The sequence below is a fragment of the Amphibalanus amphitrite genome, unplaced genomic scaffold (genome assembly GCF_019059575.1).
Source record: "Amphibalanus amphitrite isolate SeventyFive unplaced genomic scaffold, NRLGWU_Aamphi_draft 000059F_arrow, whole genome shotgun sequence".
Classification (NCBI taxonomy): domain Eukaryota; kingdom Metazoa; phylum Arthropoda; class Thecostraca; order Balanomorpha; family Balanidae; genus Amphibalanus; species Amphibalanus amphitrite.
In genome coordinates, this window is record NW_024881555.1 from 716,106 (window position 1) to 741,063 (window position 24,958).

At 52.2% G+C, this 24,958-nt stretch overlaps 1 protein-coding gene across 1 annotated transcript; it reads right to left on the reverse strand.

Annotated features, from left to right (window-relative positions):
- Positions 1–933: 933 nt before the first annotated feature.
- Positions 934–22,870, reverse strand: LOC122378448 (6-phosphogluconate dehydrogenase, decarboxylating-like). Its single transcript, XM_043359528.1, has 8 exons — positions 22,639–22,870; positions 20,776–20,831; positions 15,473–15,693; positions 9,770–10,014; positions 9,240–9,416; positions 6,960–7,280; positions 2,581–2,714; positions 934–2,122 (listed from the first exon to the last, which is right to left on the reverse strand). Exons 2-8 carry the CDS (start codon positions 20,784–20,786, stop codon positions 1,780–1,782), a joined length of 1,452 nt encoding a protein of 483 aa, XP_043215463.1. The 5' UTR covers positions 20,787–20,831; positions 22,639–22,870; the 3' UTR covers positions 934–1,779.
- Between the last annotated feature and the right edge of the window lie 2,088 nt (positions 22,871–24,958).

Below are 24,958 nucleotides of genomic sequence, written 5' to 3' on the forward strand. Positions count from 1 at the left end.
CGGGCGACCTTTGTGTTTGCTGGTTATATTCCGTAGTTTTGATCTCCATTTTGGTTCTACTCTTAAGGGTAGAATTTGTTTGTACTTATCCATATCAGTTTTATTCAAGCTGGCGTGTTTCTCACAGGCAGTGTTTTTAAGGTTTCCAGTGTGCTCAGCCAGCAAGCTTCCGTCCTTGGCTGCAGATCAGTAGTAGTTTTAGCGTTGCTTGCGCTTCTCGAACAAAGAGTGAATGTGCGACGTATAGTGGGTATCCTGCCAACTTTAGCATTGCCAGATAGCGGTATCGTCCTTATTCTCTTCGAGGCATTCATGATCACAAGGTTTGTACATAGTTTGCAAATACTGTCGCCACATAAAATACATGATGTGTTTATTTCTCGTGTTTTCAATCCACCGATTGATGTAAATGTATTGGAAGCCGTTTTTGGGAGAACGAGACATTCGGTAAACCTGAATGAGGGCGACAACGACACGAAGGCAACTACTCCGGTGCGCGAACTACAAACGGGAAGCATCTCCAGCACTAGCACATGAGGTGGGGTGAATATTGTGTCAGTTTCGACGAGCGATTGGTCGATGTTTTTCAGACAGGCGAATCAGCAGCTGAAATACGCTGTCATGAATAAAAATGCAATGGAAAGCGCGAAACACCGGCAACATCTTTCAGTCTCGGTCCTTAATTCCACGAGGTCGTAAGTACCTGCAAAAAGATTATATACCAATCCCGAACTTTGTCCCTGCAGCTTTATGAGGGTGCACGGTGCGTCTTTGCCATTATTGCCAACAGGACTGCTTTAACGTTGCAGACGATTTCAAGACCAGTGACGTTGATAAACCCAGATGAAATCACATTGCTGTAACGAGTCGTATGACCGGGAAAAAGGAGCTCATTTCATTGTGTCTAGCAGTTAGCACCAAACACAGATCAAACGCGTTTTACAAATATTTATTCATTTCGTTTGAGGACATCTCAATATTGGTCCTGCATCCTCATACAATAGACCATCCTTATATCATTTCATAATAACTTTGTTCGCGGCGTCTCCAACTAACAGACCTCACCAAACGGCCGTGCACACACCACGCGCACTTCACGATACAGACAGACCGCGCGAGCGAAACAGAAAGATCACGTGAGACCGTCCTCCCATCGACAGAGCACCAATCCGAGTATATCGCGATAAAGCAGTCAACAACGCGCCGGCCTCACAACTCACAACCGGGAGCTGGAGGACAACAACCGACACCGGGCGCCGAGCGATGGCGGCTCCGTCAGAAAGGTAACAGAGAGAGGTGACAGGCTGCCCCAGCGACAACAGAGACGAGCTACACACCGAGAGGGGGCGTACGAACGGCGGGTCGGATTGGAATGTGTGAAAATGGAGAAAACGAACGGTACAAACAAGGCTGCGCCAGACTCAACAGCTGAGTCGTTCAGTTAGTTTCTCGGGCAGTGGCTTGAGCCAAATATATCTTACTTTACTGAGCCCTGCTCTGAAATGGGCATAGGCTGAACGTAAAACCATCCAGCTCGCATCTAACAAAGAAATCATACAACCCTCACCCTCCCAACTCCCTCGTCCGTCGCATAACATTCCAGACATGCTCCAGCCGTGTTCCGTCAAGTTCCAACCAGCCGTGATTTCATCTCAGGTGCCTCCTTTCCTCTTCCTGGCCGCCAAGCTCTCTGGTCTCCCTCTACCCCTCCACCGGGCGCCGCAGCCGCTCTGCCGCCTCACACCACTCTCCCCTCCCTCTCCGCTCTCCCTCAGCTCCCTAGGCCTGGTAGGTGGAGGCGGACACATTTCCTCCGGTGCCCGTCCAGTTGGTGTGGACAAACTTCCCCGGCTCGCTGAGTAGCTCGTACGTGTGAGCGCCGAAGTAGTCCCGCTGAGCCTGCAGCAGGTTGGCCGGCAGACGCTCCGAGCGGAATCCGTCGTAGAAGGCCAGCGCGGTGCTGAAGCAGGGGGTCGGCACGCCGAGCCGGACGGCCGTGGCCACCACCTCGCGCCAGGCCGACTGGGAGCGGTGGATGGCCTCGCGGAAAAAGTCGTCCAGCAGAAGGTTGGAGAGGTCCGGCTGCTTGTCGAACGCCTCCTTGATGTTGCCGAGGAACACGCTGTGGGCAGGGGGAGGGGCGTCAGTCAGAAGCACGCACACACGAGGGAGTAGAAACATTTAGTTACGAGGGAAAATTATTGAGGAATCCGCAGAGCTCATAGGTAGCGCCACAGCCTGGCCCAAAACCAATTATTATCGAGCTCATTTGTTACGGTCACTGCTAAACAAAAGGACGCAAGCCTTCTTACTATGAGCAATAATTGCAGCAGCGAGTATCAGAGTTATCTTAGATGAAAACCCCTCTTGCAAGGTACCAATATCGTACCTAACGCTTCCAAGTCGCATTTTGAGTTTCCCCGAACACCGCTAGGTGGCACTTGTGGGCCGACTTTCGACCTCTCACCATCGGGGGTCGCACTCGCACCCACTGCCTCTAACCTCCAGACAAACCCTCTCTGTTCCTTGACCCACGGATGGTGCAGCCAGTGTCCATGTAAGCTCGTCCTGTCCCCTCACCTGCGGATGATGCAGCCGCCACGCCACATGAGCGCGATGCCGCCGTAGTTGAGGTTCCAGTTGAACAACTTGGCCGCCTCCCGCATCAGCATGAAGCCCTGCGCGTACGACACAATCTTGGAGGCGTACAGAGCCTGAGGACAAAGAGCAGTGACGGGTGGGTCAGAAACTGGATAGTATACATACCAATATAAAAATCATGGACATTACAGCATGTCACTAAGTCAACTAACTGTACAAGCCAAATTGTTACCAGTTGAATCATGACTGGATATCACTTTATGAGGCCTCGCAGTCGCAAGCTCTGGTGTGGTAATCGATTCAGTTGATCGTAACACGCATACCATGCTGTTGCAAAAACAACCAAACATTCCATCAAGCTCACAGAGCAACCACGAACTCCCTTATCAGACCACCCTCTGGCTCATTTACTCACAACGACCCATATACAATCTCGCCCCAGCAACTCGGGCCCACTCGCTCAAACTAACTCGGACCCACCGACCCCACTAACTCAGTCCTAGCAGCCCCACCCAGCGGGCTAACCCAGAATGTTCCGTGACCGGCGCTGCTCGTTTTTTACAGAGCACCCGTCGCTTTATACGGTCAGAGTATCCAGTTCTATTGAAGAGGCCATTCTGAACTCCAGCCAGTCACGTTCAATGGTACAAGAGGGCTTTTGGGAGCAGCGAGGTCTGGAGATTACATATGCAAGTCAAGGCAGATAGAGAATCTCTCTGCGATGTTGATGAGATATACGACTTAACGCCTGCAGTGTTATGGAAGTAGCAGACTTGGCCATTTCATTAGCAAAACTCCCGCACAGTGGGAACCAATTCGATAAATAGTCGGTAACTATCATTTGCCAGGCAGCTTTCACTCGTTATTCGAGCGAACTCAAGACTAATGAAGCATGCCGCCCGTACGATGCATGAATACAAAGTCGACCAGAAATAATATAGGGTGGTCAGGAACTGGATTTAATCCATTCTTTGATGTCAAAGTGTACAACAGTCAACGTGACCATCTTTTCAAGCGATATTGTTGGCAGAGCAATGCACCGTGTTTTAACTCCGGCCAAAAACTGGCCAGGACGCGAAATATCGACTATTTTTAAACGTTTTCATTTGGCCACTATCGTGTTCAAAAATGATCAGAGCATCTTTAACGACGGAAGCTTTTATTCTCTTTACTTTTAAAAAGGTTGAAAAAGTTCAACAAAGTCAGACAACTCTCAAAAGCTAAACTTCGGCGAACAAGCGCAGAAACAGTCGCCTTGCTTCACGTCAACATCTTCGAGCTTTGGATTGACAAAACTATATAATTTGGGTACCAATCGATAGCGCGAACTTTTGGCTTTGTAATGAGTCATAATTTATATAATTATAATGCATATAGGTGTTACATTTATTGATTTTCGTCAGCCCTTACATTGGCACACTTTTTTGAAAAATGTAAATGTTCTTTTAGAGCTACAAAAAAATGTACGCTAGTGTACGGTCTCAGACTACCACCACACTGTAGGTCAAGGAGTTGTCTACATGTCCTCAAAATTTCAGCTGCGCCTGAGTGCGCCGGTGTTGGGGGCAGAGTTGGCCTACGTTACGTTATTTTGAAGTTTTCGGTAACCCGTAGCTGTCAGTTCCGTTTCGTAGCGTAATTGGGATGTTTCGGTAGCGTGGTACGGAAAATAATAGAATAACGTAGGAACTACGAAATGGTTTCGGTAGCAATTTCAGGTCAGCTGTATTTGTATAAGGTACATAATTTTTTCAGTTTACTCATATCGTCACCAGACCTCCGGCCGTTTACACGGATGAGAAGCCTGCTATATGAATACCACTGAGTCTTTCTTCCGGCCGGACCGACACCGGGGATTTCCCACTGGGGAGTCCCAGGGAATTCCCTGTCGGAAGTCCAGCTCCAGCGCATCTAGCGAGTAGCGCGTAGGCACCGCCGCACCGACGATGCTGCAAAGCCGGCGATCATTGTGCGCAGTATTTGGCTTACTAGAGACTAACCGTTTCCACTGGGTAGTGGATGATGACATATTGCATAACGTAGTACGATAAAATAAGTTGCTGCGTTTATTAACAAATACCGTAATTCAGTAACGTAGCAATATATAACGTATCGTAATTCGGTATCGTAGTTTTGGCCAAAAAAGCAAACGTAGCGTAACGTAGTGCGTAACGTAGCGTAGCGCAGGCCAACTCTGGTTGGGGGTGAACACTTTTTTGAATGAGTCATGTCTGTTCCTGCTGAGCCATGGGACGGGCTCTAGCGTGCGTTAAGGGAAAATGCTAGTACTCCTCGTTCATTCTCTCGTCTATTGTGACGAGTTGGTGGCCAATGGAAGGTCGCCGACCTGTGTGCGACCTGCCGTACCCTGGGGCGTAATCAGCTGACGGCACGACCCCCCACGACACGTGCCAGTTGCATTTTCATGTGTCGCGAGAAGAAAACAAAGGGTCTCCGGAACCGGAGACCGGACAATGTCGGTGAGTGACAGTTGTTCATTCAAAAACTGCTAGCATTCCTATGAAATATACATTTCTTAAATATCAACAGCATTATCGGTGTAAATAGTACCTATAGGTCTATAACAGGAACTTTCCACTCCATGGCTATTGCAGGAAATTCATAGATGGGCTCTGGAGCTGTATGGTCGCTACACATGCTTGCTTGATAGTTTATAAACATATTTTAGTACCTGATGGAGCGCAATAAAATATTCATTGTGCCCAGTTTGCGATGGGACTGTGAACTGAAAAGTGACTGTATGAGACCGGCCATAGCACGCATCGCTGATCACGATGATCGGCAGGGTTACCATCGGCCTCTTCAGTCAGTATTAATACGTTCGACGTAGGTGGTATGGTGTCATTAGTGCTGTCCACCTTTATGAAAAAGTATCCGTTTGCAGCAGTAAGCGTCAGTTAACTAGTATGGCAATGAAGTGCTTTTACGTGCACGTTGCATGTTACATAACGCACCATACAATAGGAATTGGTAAGAAGTTTTGGGATACATTCTACCATTTCACGTCATGCAATGGCGGATCCAGTGAAGGGCATAGAGGGTATTTGCCCTCCCCATTGCTGAGTCGTGTGGGCAAGACTATCATTTTCCGCTCCCAAAGCTTTTGGTGATGATAAACATAATACGGCGTCGATGCCTATCTGGACGAAAAGCAGGTCTTTCCGTCACAACCATTCTGAGGGATGGAGCTGACCGCTCGCTGCTCATTATTTAGGTCGGTATGCTGATAACAGATGGAAATCCCTGAACTACACGCATGCAGGTTGCAGACGTAGTGAAGCGTTGTAAAGTCACCGGCGCGGCGGTGGGTCGGGGTCGCCGAATGGGTCGGAAACATTTGCCCTCTCCAAACGGATAAGCTGGATCCGTCCCTGACGTCATGTGACGTAAAACATACAAGACTCTGGACTTACTAAAGTGGAGACCGGGTTAACATCAAGTTGATATCAAAACATACGTTTAAAAATGTTTTTGAAATAAATATAAAGATTGTAGGTCCTATATGAATAAGTCTTATAAGTATAAGAACATTCAAGGTCACCTGAGGTCATCAACGCTAATTAACTAGGTCATGTCCCCAAACTTGACTTGCCTCGTCGATGAGCCTTGCTAAGACTTGCGATTATTATAAATTTATAGATACCTAAATGTTCGTGCATTCATAGCTAGAACATGACAATATTTTTATATGTTTCGTGACACGTGTGACGTCATAAACAAGTACATAAGCATCTGGTCCGACACATTTTGCACTTTAAATGATCCTTAGTCTCCAACGTTTCGTTTGAGCCCAAAAACACGTCTGTATCTCATATAGTTTCTTAGTTATGAGCCCTGGCCAGTTTTGGTCCAGAGTTAAAACATAGTGCAATGGCACGAAGTTGCCCGGCGAATCTACTCTACAAAACCCAGCGAGTTGCGTTGAATGCATGCTAGACAAGGAGGAAAAAAATCACTCTGCAGCCATCCTCCAAATCCACAGCAGCGAACAAACAGCGGTGATTGACGCTGCGTGATACCGTACTAACCCAACCTTACTGCCTGCCTTTCAGTTCCTGATCTTGGTGCAAAAGCAATTAATACCCTTGTCGGAATAACGCGCGGGCGAGCAGATAACTCTTCAAAACGAAGCTGATAGATGCAGAGCTCTCTAGCTAAAGAAGTAAAAAAAATGGGAAGAATAAAAAACACATTACATGGGCTGATAAATACAAGGCTACTAACATAGCAAGCCACTTAACAGTGGCTATGAGGAATATTAGTATTCGCATCTGATGGGTACACACTACACACACTAATTTTACCGCAAAAGCTCCCCCTCACGTCCCGCCACCCACCTGCCGGATCTGCTCGATAAACTCCTTCTTATCGCCGCTGAACTTGGCGTTCTCCGGGCCCTTGAGGTGTTTGGAGGCGGTCACCCGCTCGTCTTTGAGGCTGGACAGACAGCGCGCGAACACGGACTCGCCGATCAGCGTGACGGGCACGCCGTAGTCCAGCGCCGAGATGGCCGTCCACTTGCCGGTGCCTTTCTGGCCGGCGGCGTCACGGATCTTCTCCAGCAGCGGCTGGCCGTCCGAGTCTTTGTACTTGAGGATGTTGGCCGTGATCTCGATCAGGAACGAGTCCAGCTCGCCGCTGTTCCACTCGCTCAGAACCTGCCGGGAGAGAGAAAGAAAGGGGTAATAAGAGAAAGGGGAGTGATAAAAGAGCGTGTGATTGGTGGCTGTGAAAAATCCATGGCTCGAGCAAAGCCGATTAACTAGAGACGGGGTACAATGTCATACTGGAACTGTGGAAAAGGAGCAATGAGGCAAATTTACCATGAAATGACTGTTATGAAAAACATGAGCTATTGGGTTGAATCGTGATGCAATTCCAAGTAATTATATTGAGAGATCCCATCACTAGCATGCGCTGGATGCAGAAATCTTGCAATGTAAGGATTGAGCTTGGATACAGCCCAAACAAACTATTTCATCCTCTTACATAAACACTGTTGATTTCCAGTTGCCTAACCACTCGTGACACAGTACCGACAGTCATGGTTTAATTGATGCATCGTCCGTGCTCCCTAACCCGGACAGCTAGTGATCCCCACCCAACGCCACAAAAACTCTCAGCCGAACAAACACCCCAGCAGGCGACGGCCATCCCGTGAGTTAGGCCACGGTCAGGGGCTGATCACGTGACCGGCCACCGGGCCGCACCGGCCGGCCAGGAGCCAGTCACGTGACCGGCCACCCTCCATAGACCCGGTCGGTGACGGAGAGAGATATGGTATTGGCGGAGCACGAAGCGGGTCACCGGAGGGAGGGGAGCGGTGAATAAGTTATGGTGAAGTCGTGGAGGGCTGACATGACCCGGTCTCACCCCTGACCCCGCCGACGCGGTGGAAATTCAGTTTTAGAGCGCGGGACTCACTCAGGGGCTCTCCCATTCAGGCGTACCGCCATTCACCCAGTGTGAGTCTACAGTGCCTGAATAGACCGCACGCGGCTTCAGTCACTGCTCACAGAAACTGGTCCGAATCTGCTCCCGGTGCTCTAACGCACCTTCTCCGCTGCTATCATTCCAAAGCTGCTCGCCGCTCAGCAGCTCTACCATACCCTCAGTCTAAATTCTACCGTCCTGGATTCCTTCCTTCGCTTACATCCCCCTAACGATCACAGAAGTATGTTCCACCCTCTCAGACGATCTCCCCATTTGCGTAGACCTGCACACTCTACTCAAACCATCACACAAAGTCCGAGGGGTATGCACCACCTGGTCTCTCCGCCTAGTCTGAGATCCAATCACTGGTGATAGTTACCTACCCACCGCCCTGGTGGTCGAAACGAGCACCCATTCGGCCAGAGTTGTTTACGACTCTGTCTGGGTGGGTTAGCAGGGCGGGGGTGCGGAACGATCTGTAGTTTAGGTACGTCGCATAGTGGTCCGTAATTCGCAGATGTGGACCAGGGGATCTGTCTCAATAAAATATATTAACAGCGTGCTCTTCTAGCAAAACTAGTCTCATGAAGAGAATTGCCTCTCCCGGTGGTGATACAATTCTGAAGAAACTGTTCGTAACGAGGTACCACGAGACATCCCATTGTTACTTTCGCCATTGTCGGTCACCGAGCGGCCCATTTTACGTCACAGCGCCGTTCGTGACGATGTTTTGTGACGGTTGTACAGCGTTCCCGCGCCACAGTCGTGTTCATGTGATGCCGATGGCATGCCGCGCCGAAAGTGAAACATAACTGACGGAATAGTTACGTCAGTTCGACTGAGAACGTCGCATACCAAGCGACATGTCAACAACGCCAAAGGCGGAAGAACACTGAAAACATTTTCACAAATGCTACATTTAGCCCGGCGTGTCCCTTGTTACTACATATTGGCACACTCTCTTGCACCCTAACTTGCATCCAGCTACGTTTCATTTGCCAGTAATCATCATCGATTCAGAAGCCAGTCCCAAGCATTCGGCGTCCCAGAGGCAAGATTTTACGGCTCATACCATTAAACTCATTACTCAACTGACTCATTCCCTTCAGCTCATCACTCATCCGTAACATCCGTTTCGTACAAACCTGACTCATTTCTGACTCCTCAGTCCTCATCCGACTCACCTGACTCATTTCGTCGTGGTTCATGCCGAGCGAGTCGCGCATCAGGTGGTAGGCCTCGCAGATGAGCTGCATGTCGCCGTACTCGATGCCGTTGTGGACCATCTTGACGAAGTGCCCGGCGCCGTCCTCACCCACCCAGTCGCAGCACGGGTCAGAGCCAGACTTGGCCGCGATCGCCTGCACAGGGAGGCGTGGGAGCGTCGGATGTGTTGTAAAATGTAAATCACGCAAAAATGGTACATGTATGAAGATGATGCATCGAGAAAAACGTTATACATCAAATTCATCACTTAAACGTTTTGGTGAAGGTAGGCAAAACATTTTTTCTTTAAGCAAAAGGACCGCAACCCTCTAATGCCGGTCGCTAGCTGACAAGGTGTTTACATCGTCTAAGTTCAAGACTCAAGGCACGTTTAGTCATAAACCACACATTACCGAAAGTTTCCACTAGACACACCGCAGCACTACCCATCTCCTCTCCCCAAAGACCAGCATCCCCCTCACTCATCCAGACAATACCCCTAACACACCTGGAAGATGGGCTTGATATGCGGCCAGGCGGCCGGGTGGCCTCCGGGCATCAGCGAGGGCCCATAGCGCGCGCCCTCCTCGCCCCCGGACACCCCGGAGCCGACATAGAGCAGGCCCAGCTCGGCCAGACGCTGACAGCGCCGGCGCGTGTCCTGGTACTCGGAGTTCCCGCCGTCGATGATGATGTCGCCCTTCTCCAGCAGAGGGATCAGCTGGTCGATGAACGCGTCCACCGCCGAACCGGCTGTGGGAGAGAGAAGAGTGAGTTAAAGAGGGGCGATTGGAGGGAGGGGAGAGGCCAGATGGGGAGAGGTAGGTCAATATGGGGGGAGACAGTCAGAGATGAGGGAAGCAGGTAGTTTGTGATGGACATTTGGTACCTAATACAAGCATCTATCTAAAGAGAGCTACAAGGAAGAGGTCAGCCAACAGCGTCTCGCTCCAAAAGTAGTTAGACAACACTCACTAAGTACATACCGCCTAACGACACAGCGCTACCAGCTGACACGCTAACTTCACGTTTGTCCGTTCAGTCACGGCCCGCGTCACCGTCCCGTGAGCGTTACAAAACACCGCGTCATGGTGACAACAGGTCTACGGAGGGAGATGACACGCAACTGCTGACAGCCATGACATCACGTGATGCCAGTCGTCACGCAGGTTTCGGCGCTTAGGACGCATCTCCGTGTATTATCACGCACTTGTCTCTTATCATCATCCTGTGCTCATCTGCCCCTATCATGAGTCTCTCCAATCATCATACTATCAGCAATAACTATCTTTACCACACATATCTTAACTTTAACCGTCACCATGCCCCTAATGTCTGTCAGCACCACGTTCATCTTTTCGACAGGTTCCACCACCACGAACCGTATCTAGCTCACACCAGTTCTGCTGGCTGGGTGCCCACATCCAGACGCACGAATCTGCCAGTCACGCTCGTTACGAGACGTAGCCATGACGATCGTTTTAGCGTCACTTCGGACCACGAACAATGCGGCCACAACCGGCGCCGACGCTGCCAGAGCTGAAACAGCCTTGCCCGATTCTTCAAACTACCCAGCTTTCGGTCGATCATGATTAGTTAGCTCGATTCGTACCCCTTTTGAGAGGAGCTAGCTGAGTCAGAGGCAGCGTCTACAGGCTTTCGCCCGCGGCACGGCACGGAGTACGGACCATCCTCTCCTTTCCTCTCGGACGAATAGTGCTCCTCACGTGACCTCCAAACCACCTTGCTAAACGCCGTGAGTAGCAGACCACGAGTATCCTAACCGTACCGCGCTGAAATGAACGAACATACGGGCTTCCAATGCAACACAGAACTGATGAAACTGCAGCGCTGTGCATTTTCGGCTGGCCTGGATAACTTGTCGTTAGGCACGCTCAGATTACATAAAGCCCTGCTGACATGGATATAAAAACGCCTTTTTTATTCATGGCGCGATGTCCGCTCCCGCAGCCTCAGCAAAAACGTAGCCAGTCTTCGTCCCAGACCCGTTGGACAGGACATGTTATCCGGCTATGGACACCACCTCCGCCTCATAGTCATTTCTGGCGAATCCACCATGTTCGCCACGGAAGGTACCGCTTAATCTCCGAAATCAACCCCTCATCAAACCATACATTGGCCATCGTACTGTTCAAATAACCGTCAACATTCCACGACTCCAGACAATGGTCACCATTCCTGGTCAGGTCACCACACCCCGGCCACCATTTCCAGGTCACCAGCTGCAGCACCAGCCAGCACCAGACTATAACCGCGCCCTCACGGTGGTATCGTGTCGATCGGGCGTCTTTAATCTCCAACACGTCAGGTAGTGGCTGGCCGGGGGCGTCCTACAGCCTATGGTGGGGCCACGCCCACATGCCTGACCTCACTGTATGACCACGCCCACTTGACCCAGGGGCGAGCACGGAGGGAGGGGAAAGAGGGAGGGAGGGTGAGCAGAGTGGCGAGGCGAGGAAGGAAGAGGGACTAGGGGAGGGAGGAAGGGAGGCACTGAAGCAAAAAAAGAAGAGATAAAAGAGAGAAGACGGGTCATAGGCGGTGGGAGGAGGGGGAGGGGTGATAGTAACTTTGTTTAGATAAACGAGCCACCAGAGGCAGACACCAATTGCGTAACGGCTACGTGTACGGCATAACTTCGATCGGAAGGTGGACACTTGTGCGATTAGATAAGCTGAATGACATTAGAGTAGTGCGACACGGACCTAAACAGCGACGTCAGGGGTTCAATCAAACCTATCACCCAGGTAGGCTGATCGCTCGTTGCCAGCCAACAGTTTCTCAACAGTCTACTCGTATTGGCGAAGCCAGGTCAACATTGCACGTCTGACATGCTTTAATGTCAATTTCCCTTTATTACGAGGTCACATTATCTCGTCCACCGGGCCAGACGTTTTATTTGTACCTACACCTGACCACGGTGGCGTGACCGACGTTATGAGATAAGAATGGAGTCGGTCAGGTCTGTGCCGAGGACCGAGCTCCAAGTGCGGTGGAACAAAATGAAACTGGACGAGACGAGGCGGAGAAAAAGATGGGAAGGCCGAAGGGTAAACAGAGCGAAACGGGGCGAGATAGGACGCGTGTGGCTAGAGGGATGGGACAATACTAGGAGCCGTACGGCTGTAGCCAGGGCGTAGAAGCGGTGACCCAGTCGACACAGCCGGACCTGATGGGTCTGATTTAGACCACTTGCCGTCGGGACATGGGCTACAGCTGTGTCAAACGATCAGCCCGGCGGGGACAGACGCATACGGGCAGAGTGGAAGATAGAAATCAAGCATCGACACGCAATCTCAGGGACCCAATAACCTACAGGCAACGATAGACACAAGGCTATAACATCGGACCGCAATGCCACAAACAACGATGTGATGGAATGCCAGTTGTTTTGGACCGTCGCCACTAGTTGCACCCCTAACAGACACCCGTCCTATTCTCATGCTGAGCGACTGTCCCGTGGGGCGGACAGTGTAGCCATTTCCTATCCTCCCGCCAAGCTGCTGCTGACGGCGGAGGGAAGTGGCGGGACGCCGGCGGCCATATCGGACCGGGCACAGGAAGTTGCCTCACGGGCGCGGGAAGTTGCCTCACGGGCGCGGGAAGTTGCCTCTCGCGCCGGGCCGGACCGGGCCGACCACAGAGCGTTACCGGTCCGCCCGTCCACGGCTCCACACCAGCTTCACGGCAATGTTGGCAGACTAGTCGTGAATCGTGACTGATCTTCTTTTGAGGTAACATCCCGGCAGAGTACGTCACCCAGCTTCGGTGACTTCAGCTAATTAAAACACGCAAAAAGAAATGCACGACATGACATAATGATGAGTGTTTGCAAAACAGGAGAATATGGACCCTCGCATTCGATCAATAATACGTCAATTGTCGGAAAACCAGGGAACTGAGACAAACACTAATTACCGTTCCCGCAACACACGCCACCGAGCTCAAGGCCACAGAACGACAGCGCAACAGGAGAAACCCGCCCGAGCCCGCCACTCTCGTGACACAGTAACGGTCCGCCGTCACAGGCGGCGTCACGGCATCACGAGCCCCCCTGACGGACCGTCACGACCGTGACGCGCGCGGCGCCGTGACGCCATGCATCTGTACCCACAAACGAGTGACGACGGAGAGAAAGTCACCACAAACTGTGCAGTGAGCGCGCCCGAGACTGACGGGCATCGGGGAGCCGCAAACCACCTGTGTTCGATCACAATGACAGCTACGGAGACCGAGTGTAGACTATATGTGGCCATTCTGGGGCCTTGGATGGGTCCATTAGAGTACTCAGCTGTTGCAAGGTAGTGGGTAGGCGGCTGTTGGACGCTTTCCAAAGTTAGCCTAGCCAGCAGCTGTGAAAGTGATCACATGGCTCACTGAATGCAGATGCAGCAATGCCACAAAACACAACTCCCGAGGAAACTGGTGGGTATAAAGGTAGAGAGCTAAAAAAGGTAGCAGACAATGCCACACGATCCAATTTTTCCCGGGGATTTAATCCTTCGACATCGAAATTGACCTAGTCAGTCTGCAGTCTACTTACACTCAAATGAGATCAACGTAGCACTGAAGCGACACGCCTGTTGAACGAGTGAATAATCATGAGCAGAAAAAGTAAAACCACGGCGTGAAAAAGGGCGACCATAGCGCCAACATGCGAAAAACCAGCGTGCTTGTGGCCGCTTGCAAGCGGCGAATGAGTTATGATGTGAACAGGTATGGAACAGTGTGAGAAGACCAGATGATACATGTGTGACTATAAGCGCCTCGCGATTGAAAGACACCTTGGCAACCCTCAATGGAACCGAAACAGTGCAGTAAGGTCGTGACCTCGGGTGCAGAGGTCAAAACAGTCACTCATGACCCGGGGTGACTCAGGATCCGGCGGAGGCAGGAGGAGCGAGCGTCGGCGACAGACGGTCGGGTTACGTTGGAGTTACAGCTTTGGTCGCATCTGGCTCATGCTCGTGCCTGTCTGGATACTCTCCCTTCATTCTGGATAACTCCTTCTGTGTGCCTGTTTGTCTGTTTTCCTGTCTTCAGAGTGGAAAAGTTTGGGCAGTATGGGAAAAGACACAACAGTTTAAAAATGGTCATGGATGTAACTGACGATGCTATCAGCTATGACGCTGACTCTGGCCGCCCGGAGCTAACATAAACACTGCCTTAGCCGTCCGTCACAACCCCAAACCGTGAACGGCATGTGGTTGCCATGGGTCCAGCGCGGCGGAGAACACGTCTCAGTTCCGTGACCAACTGACCACCATCACACCACCAACCCACCTAAAGCTGTCCCACGAGTCCGTCGGCCACCGCTACCGCCGTCATCACCCCCACCGGCGTGACCGCCGTCATCGCTCGAGGGGGTGACGACAGCCAGCGGTAGGTAGTCATCGAATTATCGCGGCGTGGACTAGTAGCAGCAGGTGGAAAGTGGCCGCCACAGCCAGCGAAGAAAGCGAGCGTCACAGCTGACGGAATCCACCAATTGGAGGTGAAAGAGGATGTTTGTCACGTTCGAGGTGGACGTTGCTGGTGGCTCGGGCAGGCATGGCTTAGGCAAGGTCAGGGAGGAGCGTCCAGCGACGGGCAGAGGAAAGCAGTTGCGCATTTTTCTTGCACTTAAATGTGTTGCGGAGTGCAAATGAGAATAAATCTGGCAATGCACTCATTACGTACATGAAACGTTACTGTGAATAAATGGACAAACAAGAGAACATAAGTGTTATATCAGACAAAATAAGGCACCTGTATCGCTCGTGCGAGTTTGATGAAAATAAGGCACCTGTATCGCTCGTGCGAGTTTGATGAGCTTGCGCCATATATGCCCTCAATGCCCACACACAGATCCATCAATCAACCTCGCACCCATAGATAGGTTCTGTCGAAATTAGCCGCGGTAGTCCATAAAGCAGTCATCAATCCACAGAAACTGGATAGTTTGCCGCCCGGCATGGCACGCTCAAGGCAACTGATGTTATTTATCACAGATCCAACGAACCAACGAAGGCTAAATCTGAAACCGTCAGAATCCTCCGTCACCACCACTACCAAACACCACTCCACTACTCACTACCATAGTGAGTAGTGGTGTTCTTATAGTGAGTAGTAGTGTTTCGTCACAGTCATTAGTCAACAGCTTCTAAACGCTCCCGCTCGACCCAGGCGCGTTCATCTGGTTCCCACCCACCTTTGACGAGCATCATGACGCGTCGCGGCTTCTTCAGTGAGTCAACCATCTCCTTCATGCTGTGGGCGCCGATGATGTTGGTGCCCTTGGCCTCGTTGGCCAGGAACTGGTCCACCTTGGCCACTGTGCGGTTGTAGGCGCACACGACGAAGCCGTGGTCGTTCATGTTGAGGATGATGTTCTGGCCCATCACGGCCAGACCGATCAGAGCGATGTCCGCCCTGAGGGGAGAGGGGGGAGGGGCGAGTTAGTCGGGAGCTGGGGCGGTACCGCCGATGGACAATATTTTATAACGAAAACAGAGGATCGTCGAAAGAGGTGGGTCGTGTGCATGGCGATGTCCACTCAACATGGCTAGCTAAACTTGCAGTCGTACATTCGGTCACTCAAACATTACAAGTGCCTCATACCATTAAATTATCTATTGTTTTTTATCCATGTTTCAGTATCCACAAAGTCATGGGTCATAAGATCAGACAAAACGAGCAAGCTTCAAATCAACGAACCGAACTTTGAAAGGTGTTCTAGCCACACCATACATAGATGTCGCCATTGATATTACCGGACGATTTTGGCCTATTCATTTGGGAACAGGTCAGTTGGCCAGACGAGCTTGCGTCAGATACCGTTTTACCCCGTCTGTCGCTAACTCATCGACCGTAAACAGCAAATAACTGGTCTGCCACGGTTTAACTGACCGTCTCCGTTTTTGCCTGGACCCTGTCGCCGACCGACTCATCACAAAACGTGCTGACCCGACGGTCTCCGGCCTGCCCTAAACGCTGATTGGGTGATCACTCATGACACGTCATCGGCCCACCAGACAGGCGGTGTTACCAGGTCAATCCTTCCTCCCCTTCCTGCTGTGTCGAGTACCACGTCAGCAGTCAAAACGTAAACGGTACATACCCGGGTGACAGGCTGGATTGCCGTGGAGGGGGCGGGGGTCAACGGGTATAGGTTACCAAATCACATCAGGCTAATATGAAACGAGTCGCACTTTTCAGACCAAAACCGGATTTCAGTCCTGACCTTTGCATGGTAGGTATCCAGAATCACAACACAATAGGTATATGCTCAGAACTCGGGACATCCCCGTATCACGAAAGCTCACAGGTGCCTGCGATTGTGTAACAAGACACAATACCCCGACCCAGACACGCCACATGTCCGGCGGAGTTAGAACAGCGCGGGGAAGCACGGGCCGCGTTCCGCTCCCCTTCTCAGGCCGGCCAGCCCAGCTCCACCTCGCTACGGGAACTCACGTGGCCGGCGCCAACACCGTCGACGGCTTCCGCTTGCAGGAGATGACATTACCCATGCTGGGAATCCAGAAGTTGCACTATTAGACCAGCCAGTTATCTGTACTGACGCCACTCGCCGCTCTCAACGAGCTGTCACGGCCACCGTCCGAGGTCACCAGAGGTCACACCAGCGGCAATCAACCACTACACCAAACGCACCGGACGGAGCCGAGCCAACGGGAGCTAAATCACACACACACGGAGCCAGACGGAGCCCCGGGGAGCCAGGAGCCGGGCGGAGCCACGGCGCGGACAGTCGGCACTGAGTCGCGGACAGCCGGAGCGGCGCCGGGCCGTGGGGCTGCCACGCTTGGCCGCGTCCCCGTGCACACGCCGCGGAGAAAGTGGCCACTCTAATTTGTCCGGCCCGCTGCACGGCGGCAGTAAACACCGGAACACGGTGGCTTTGGTCCACGGCCGGTGGTGGGCAGACGAGGCGGGCTGGTCACTCGGAGGGGACAGGAATGCGGCGATCAATTCGCACGGTTACAAACGAGCGCGGAGACCGTCCTCCACATCCAAGCTCTCGTAATACCGCCACTGCTTCATTATTCCACACATCATGCAGATTGCAGATATATGCCGTAGGCCTAGCTACACCGACGCGGACCAGTCTTCTAGAGTCACCTTGCAGGCGAGGTTCCCCCACTGTATACCGTCCACAATGACATGCCACTCCTTGTGTCCACTTAGCACGCCCTCGCCGTCATCCAGCCAAGGTCACAACTCCACAAACAATTCCCTCAAACACCGCTCCAACCGCCTCCGTCACCACCGAGCGAGTCAAGACTCCCCGTCACTGTCCGTCTGTGACCGGGCACAGGTCCTCCTATAGACAGCAGAGCTCTACTGGCGTTCAGCCCAGGTATGCCCGACGACGATTCACTGTTGGCATATCGATGCTAATCCAGCACAACAAAGGCGGTGGATGGGGAGGGGCGGGGCACTTCGATCGATGATACCTGGAACGTGTGGTGGCGGCGTCGGCGGTGGAGGGGGTCCAGGGGCAATGACCGCTTTGGCGAATCCCCATTGGCATCGCTGACATTACCCTTATTGGCAGCAGCCGGCAAGAGTGTTGTGCGATAGTGGTAATTATCCAGTTATGATTACCATGGAGATGGATGCAACATAAGGGACAAACAAAATGACAATGTTTTCGAGCAGATAAAAAAGGAAATCGAAGTGAGGAAGTCTGCTGCCCAGCAACTACAGCTATAGTACATTGTTTTTGCTACACCTGAACAGTGAACACTGATATTGTCGACGTCTCCTGTTACCAAACCATGCCTGAATTGCCCCAGCCCTTGTTCGGATACCTATCTCCCCAGTAAACCTTCCCGGCTCCGGCGGCATCCCGGCGGGTGGGCGACACATCCCCGTCTCTAACTGCGGACACACTGCTGGGTCTCTCGACTGCGTGTCTCAGAGGTCCCCGGTCTAGATCTCCCCTGCCGTCCAACACGCAGACCCGCCACCACTGGTCACCCATGGAAGCTACGAGCTGAATCTCATGACAGCACAGCCGGACAGGTAACTCAGTCCAAGGCCATCTAACTCAGTCGAGCAGACGAGCCGGCCAGGCCGCTTGATTAAACATTCTCTCTCCTGCCCGCTCCGGCAGCCCGATAAAAACCATCCCGGCCGACGGGGTGGTATGCGCCTCCCGCGCCGGGTTTACCGCCGCCGTCCGGTTCCTTTGAGGTCAGGTCACCGACGGTGTTAATCAGAGGAGCAGCGAACTGCACCACCCTCCGGTGTCGCCAGTTCGGCCCACACGGGCCACCTCGTTAAAACGATATCATTTACATACCACTCATTCATACCCCAGAGCTGGTTCAGTAGCTAGGTGATCAGTGGAGTGATATATTCCTTCTGGAACTAAAAACGAGCGCCTCAGCTCGTTAAAATACGGCTTTCACAATCAAGTTAAAGGTTTGGATGATTCCATAGCCACATCTCATGCGTTGACGGCAACAGGTATTCTTAACGAACTATGGCCCTGTGCGCCGTCTGAAAATGGTCGCACTGCTCATCACAGCACCGAATAGTATTCAGCAAACAGAAGAGACGTTATGAGCAGATGTGACGCATCCAAATTCCCCAGTGCGTCATAAGCGCACCGGTTTGCCTGGGTAGCGAGGTCTGGATTGTCCGGTGTAAGTAGACACTAGACATGCGATTGAGATACTTACTTCTTCGTGAAAACATAATTCGGCAGGAGTTCGGCAATGAAGCTTCCGAAGGTGTTAAGCCTGTAGCAATTTTTGAAGTCCTGAGTCACGTGGCCAGGCTATCCATTCTAACCGAAAACATCATTACCAAGCTCCGGCCTCTATTATAAAACCTACCTCAGCTTTCTGAGATATCGAGCCCATTTTCAAAATTTGCATCACTAGTAGGCATTTACCACATTCCGGCTATCACACAGGGGGGGGGGGGGGGAGGCAGACATCGCAGCTCACAGCACTGATCATGCCGGTTTCCTGCTGCGGGATTACATGCAGGCACTGCGATATGGCAGAGATCGCTGTGAATTCCTCCACACCATCGGCAGTGGTCGAAAACAACCCATCTGTGATCGTCGCCCATGGTTTGCAGTGTTGCAATACATCGCCAGTGTCTGCGCCTACGGGACTGTAAAAGCGGGCGGTGACGCCACACAGACAGACAGACATACAGACAGAGTGCCAGCGTCACGGCGTGACGTACACTTTCCCCGTGAGGTCACGGTAACGCGGCGCTCCTAACTGCCCGGAGCAGTTTCGTCACATTTCTGCCGGGGAGCTCGCACCAGAGATGGCTGGTAGGAACAAAGACACTCTGCGTCCAAACAGTGCAGCCTCAGATAGTTTTATTCGCCAAGAGGTCGACTAATGGCCCATAAGGTGTGTACATGACGGCACTTTCATCGCTCGTTTCTGACCGGAGAAGTGAGAGTTAATGGACATACACAATGGACATACGGTCGCACTGTTGTCCATTGCGCACTTAGCCTAATCTCCAGTCATTATTCCTATGACATGCAATCTAAATCATCAGGCCAATTCAAAGCCCTTTCGAATTTAGCCATCAGGTGGCAAAATCCGAAAGCACATTGCTCTCATGGAGTCGCACCATGAGAAGCCTGCTCATCCCAGATTCTCAGTTACAATCCATGCTCTATCGCGTTTCATTACGGACTTTCTGACTCTTCAGCGACGCCCCCTTTCCAATGGCTACCACCAGGCTCCTGAGCGGTTCCTACGAGCGTCGCGATCTCTGAGGGAGGCAGGGGTGCCAACCTCGGCCCACCGCCGCCGCGGGTAGGGCGGTGGTCAGCGCCGCTTTCTAGAGCGGCAGCCGAGAGCGGCCACTACCCGACCCGACCCGATTTCCCCTCCCTCTCCCCTCCTCCCTCCCCGCTAGACACTCCCTCCTGACTGCCAGCTGGTATATGAGGGTGGGGCGGGGTGGCTGGAGGGGCGGGGCGGTGCGAGAAATACATGTGTTACTTGTTAGGTCAGTCCGGTGTGCAGGGTTCTGCGGCCGTTAAAGGCTGACGACGGGATGAGAATGCCATGACATGGCTGATATGGACAGCAGAAGTTGTCCCCATTTAGGCATCCCAAAATTAGCCGACTGTCGAGCACGATATGACCAAAGCTGTGTTGTCAAAACAACGAATGATAAAGCCAATGCGCGCTTATCCAATAAAAGCCCATGACAGGCGGAATCAAAAGAGTAACGCCAGCAATCAGCGTTCATAGACACCATTCCTCAATTCCAGGATCATAACGCCAGTGGCTCGCCCATGAACAGCGAACCGGTCTCAGAACCCCTACGGTCACTCCAGTACCCTCCCGAGGAGAAATTCAGCCCGGCCGTCAGCCGAGAGAAAGGACGGCAGTCGGCGATCGTAATCAATCGTAATCGCCGCCCCTCGACTCGTGAGCAGTTTCATAATCGCTCCAGATCCGTGTTAATGACGCGTCATATCGACAGGAGGTGAACACTTACTTTTCAGACATGGTCGGTTATGCTGCGGAGATTACTGCTTTGCTGCGAATGCTGACCTGCAACGGAGGGTGAATTATCGTTAGTTCATTGAGGCGTCTGAATTTACAGTTTATCACTGACAGTTTTACCGTAAAGACAAACTGCGACCATTCTTTATCACCCAGCGATATGCTATAAAACAAAACGGAACATAATTTAGGGCGAGCACACGGTAAACGTTCTATCATGATGACCACGATTACATACTCCGCGAGAATCTGAACGTGATTGAAATTCACCAGCGAGCAGCTCGATGCAGTTTCGCCTTCGCTAGGCCTCAGGCACCCCGCCTAATGAGACATTAATAAGCACCAACTACCCTCACAGCAACTATAAAATAGACGGGCCCGGCGACCACGCAGTCGGACATGATGTAACAGTTTCACAATCGATCAATTTTCAGTCATGGACCTTCCTCCACAGCCAGTCTTCACAGCGCACGGGCCGTAACATCTCGCAGTTGATATAATTGATATTGGCTCCCATGGTAACGACTAGAAACGGCGTTCGGCTAAGGATGAGTGAGCAACCCAGTTTCCAGGCCTATAACTGAAACGAAAACCGATTTTCCGCGGCTGCGCGTGATGGCTGGGCGTCTCGGCGGGTGGCGTCGAAAACATGGGACGAACGTAACCGCAGAGAACGGGCATCATCACTCACAAGGACAAACTGGGGTGCTAGTATGGGCAAGGAATGTTGAGCAAGGCGTGGTTTAGCTTGTGGGACGTGGGTCGTGCGGGTCGTGCAGCGCGCGAGGAGACCACTTTATCATCCACAGTACAGTGAAAGGTAATAAGTTCCAATCAACAATGCTTTGGTAAATACATGACTATTGAATGCCTATTGGTTCCACGGTCCACCGGCTAAATAACGATCGACAGAAGAACTGGGGTAGGTTCTTCAGCGGCTCTGTCTCTCAGCTCCCACCATCCCTCCGGTTACCCAGAACGTTGTTCTATATACCCTGCCCAGAACCAGCCGTCGGCCGGCCCAGTCCCTGCTTCGAGGGCAGCCTCGTCACGTCACCTCCGTGCGTCTACTGTCGATCCTATCTGGCGTGACGGGCAAACTCGATCGCCGGGCCATCGCATGGACGGTCACCGTCCGTGAGCCAGGTGCCGAGAGGGCGGACTACTGCACCATCACGGTGACTTGCGCAACAACCGGCACTGCGATAACATTCCCATGCCCCGAGGCTGGGAGGTGTATGTAGGACTAGAGCGGAGCCAGACCGACGATCGAGCTAACCTACCTCAATTTTAATTAGGAAGAGTTCTCTGGGACTCGGTTACGATGAATGCCAGGACCAATGATGGAGGAGTCGATAAAAACACGACTGCACTTTCTTCGCTGTCCGATGCGATTGTCCGTAGCCTCTGGGTGGTATGGGGGGGGGAGATGAAACCCGATTTTAGCACTGTTCATAAGGCAGAACCAAATCAACTCCAGCCATTAATTTTGGCAATTATTTCATCTCACCTTCACTCCCCACCTAGGTCAGAATGCAAGAGGATTGAGCAATAAAAAATTGAAGCTTCTGAGGCTTTCAGTCACTTCAATGGTCACTACTACACATACCCTACTCATTCCACATCTCACACTTCCAATAAGATATAGGTCTGATTGATCAGCAACCATGGAAAGGATAAATCTGATGTGATATCATCCTATACCAAAGTTGAAGTCGAAGCGCTTCGATTGCGCCCCACTTACAGACGCTTGATAGATCTACTATCCATCAAGCCAGTGACCTAGAATGCGTGAGAACATAGGAAACAGACATTCACTCAAACCTCAAAATCGAAGCGGGTTCGGGGTTCTCACCGTATTTTCCCCCGGCCTGACGTGACCGCACCGTCGACCTCGTTCCAGCACAGTGATCCGCGGCGGCCCCTGCAGCCAAAGATCATTACGATCATTCGCCCTCTTGGCAGAGTGGGTATTCAGCTATGTGCTAGCTTTCATCAGCAAAATCCTCTCAACGAATCAACGGAAAGTACGCGGAAAATGAGAACCAATCAAATTTCTTTATTGGATTTAGTCGTCATCAAATCTGCTTGTACTCGCAAATGGCCGTCTACGAAAACACTTTTTCTTGTCGCAGCTGCGCAAGGTTTGTCGTCACTTGGCCGTCATGTTGATAAACCGTTAGTGGCTCGGTATTTATCAAGGCCGTATAAGTTAGGTAAGATCGTCCGGGCTCGCTAATGTTACAAATCTGCAACACTACGGTGACGTCACCGGGGCATACGCTCCCTGACTCCATCCGGACCCTGATGCGGTGGCTGGAATCGCTGATAATCGAAAAATTACTGGTGCAATAGCGCTTTTAAATTACTTTAAAAAGGGGGAAATATGATAGCATAATAATTATGAGAATCCCTTGTCCTGACTGGGATTGTATGACCCCGCCACCTAGCGGACAACGTGGTAATTAGGGTTGAGCTGGCGATCGCCAGGTGGCTTGTCAGTAAGCTGTCAGCCGCAGACAGGAGAGGGGCCGTCTGCGTCAGGCGCTTAATATTATGTAAACGCCAGATCATGCTCAGGAAAATGCGACACGCTTCAGAACGGTCATTTATCTCGAAAAAGATGCGGTGCCCTGTGGTGATATGGCCCACATGACTCGGGACCCGTAGCCTACGGGTCCCGAGTCATCAGGGGCCTTATAAGGCCCCTGTGGTCACCGGCAGCTCCCAAGGCCCCTACGGACGCGATACATACTTCGAAAATCGCTAGACAAAGGACTCGGGGACGCAGCCAAGGGGGGAGGGGCACACTGGGCTTTAGCCCCTCCCAAGTCTAGCAGGCGCCATCTGGAAAGACGCCATCCATGGCGCCGAAGGCGCCCTGGATTGCGCCTTCCACGATCATTCTGTGCGCCGATGGCGCCTTTTCAGTGTCCAGAACTCTAGTCACCCTCGACGGTAAGCCATTGCGGCGTCATCATGCGGTACTGGCGCCCAGATTTACAATTTTATATCTCTTTGAGGGTGAAGATGCACCCACAATCCTGAAATGCCGGATATCCACTCCCAATCTCCTGACCATCTAGCGCCCTCGGCTCACCTTCAGCGCCGTTCTGTCTGCTCGGCGCCCTTCTGATCTGTCGGCGCCCTTCTCGCCCTTCAACGCTCTCCTGGCCTGTCGGCACCCTCTTCACATTCGACGCCCTCCGGGCAGACCAGTTAGCGCCCTCATGGACATTATCACACAGCATTCTCCTGATCTGTCTCGCCCTCCACACTTGTCAGCGCCCTCCTGACCTGGCAGCGTCTATCGTATTATAGCGCCCTCCTCACCGTACAGTGCCCTCCTGACCTGTCGCCATCCTCCTCACTGTATAGCGGCCTCCTAACCATACAAAGCCCTCCAGACCGGCGCCCTCTACGTTCAGCGCCCTCCTGATAAGTCGGTGCCCTTTTCACCGTAGACGGCCCTCCTGATCTGTCGGCGCCCTCCTGACCGTACATCGCCTTCCTTACCTTGTCTGCGCCCTCCTCTTTATACAGTGTCCTCCTGACCTGTCAGCGCCCTCTTCACTCGTATAGTGCCCTTCTCATCGTACAGCATCCTCCTCAGTCCTCACCATGGGCGCCCTCATGACCTGTCGGCGCTCTCCCCACCATACAGCGCCCTGCTGCCTTGTCGGCGCCCTCTTCACGGACAGCGTTCTCCAGATCTGTCGCAGCCCTTATCACCGTGCAGTGCCCTCCTGACCTGTCAGCGCCCTCCTCGCCTGTCGGCGACATCTTCGCGTTCAGCGCCCTCCTGACCAGCCTGCGCCTTTTGCAACGCATAGCGCCCTCATCACCATGCATCGCCCTCCCGACCAGTCAGCGTCGCCGTTCATCGTACAGCGCCCTCCTAGTCCTGACCTGTCGGCGCCCTCCTCACAACACATCGCCCTTCTGACCGGTCAGCGTTCTCCTCACCATGCAGACAATGCAACACTTTACAATTAGGAAAGCGTTAAGTAGCCTATGCTTAACCCTCGCCGGCACAGGCCATTTTGCGTCATTCGACGGCACAAGAGGGGGGGGGGTTGGTACGACCCCCCTCGCGTTTGGCCCCTGATTGAGCTAGAGCTTCGTGGAAAAACGAGCGTGCTGCCCGTCACGAGATGAAGCCGATGATATCCAAT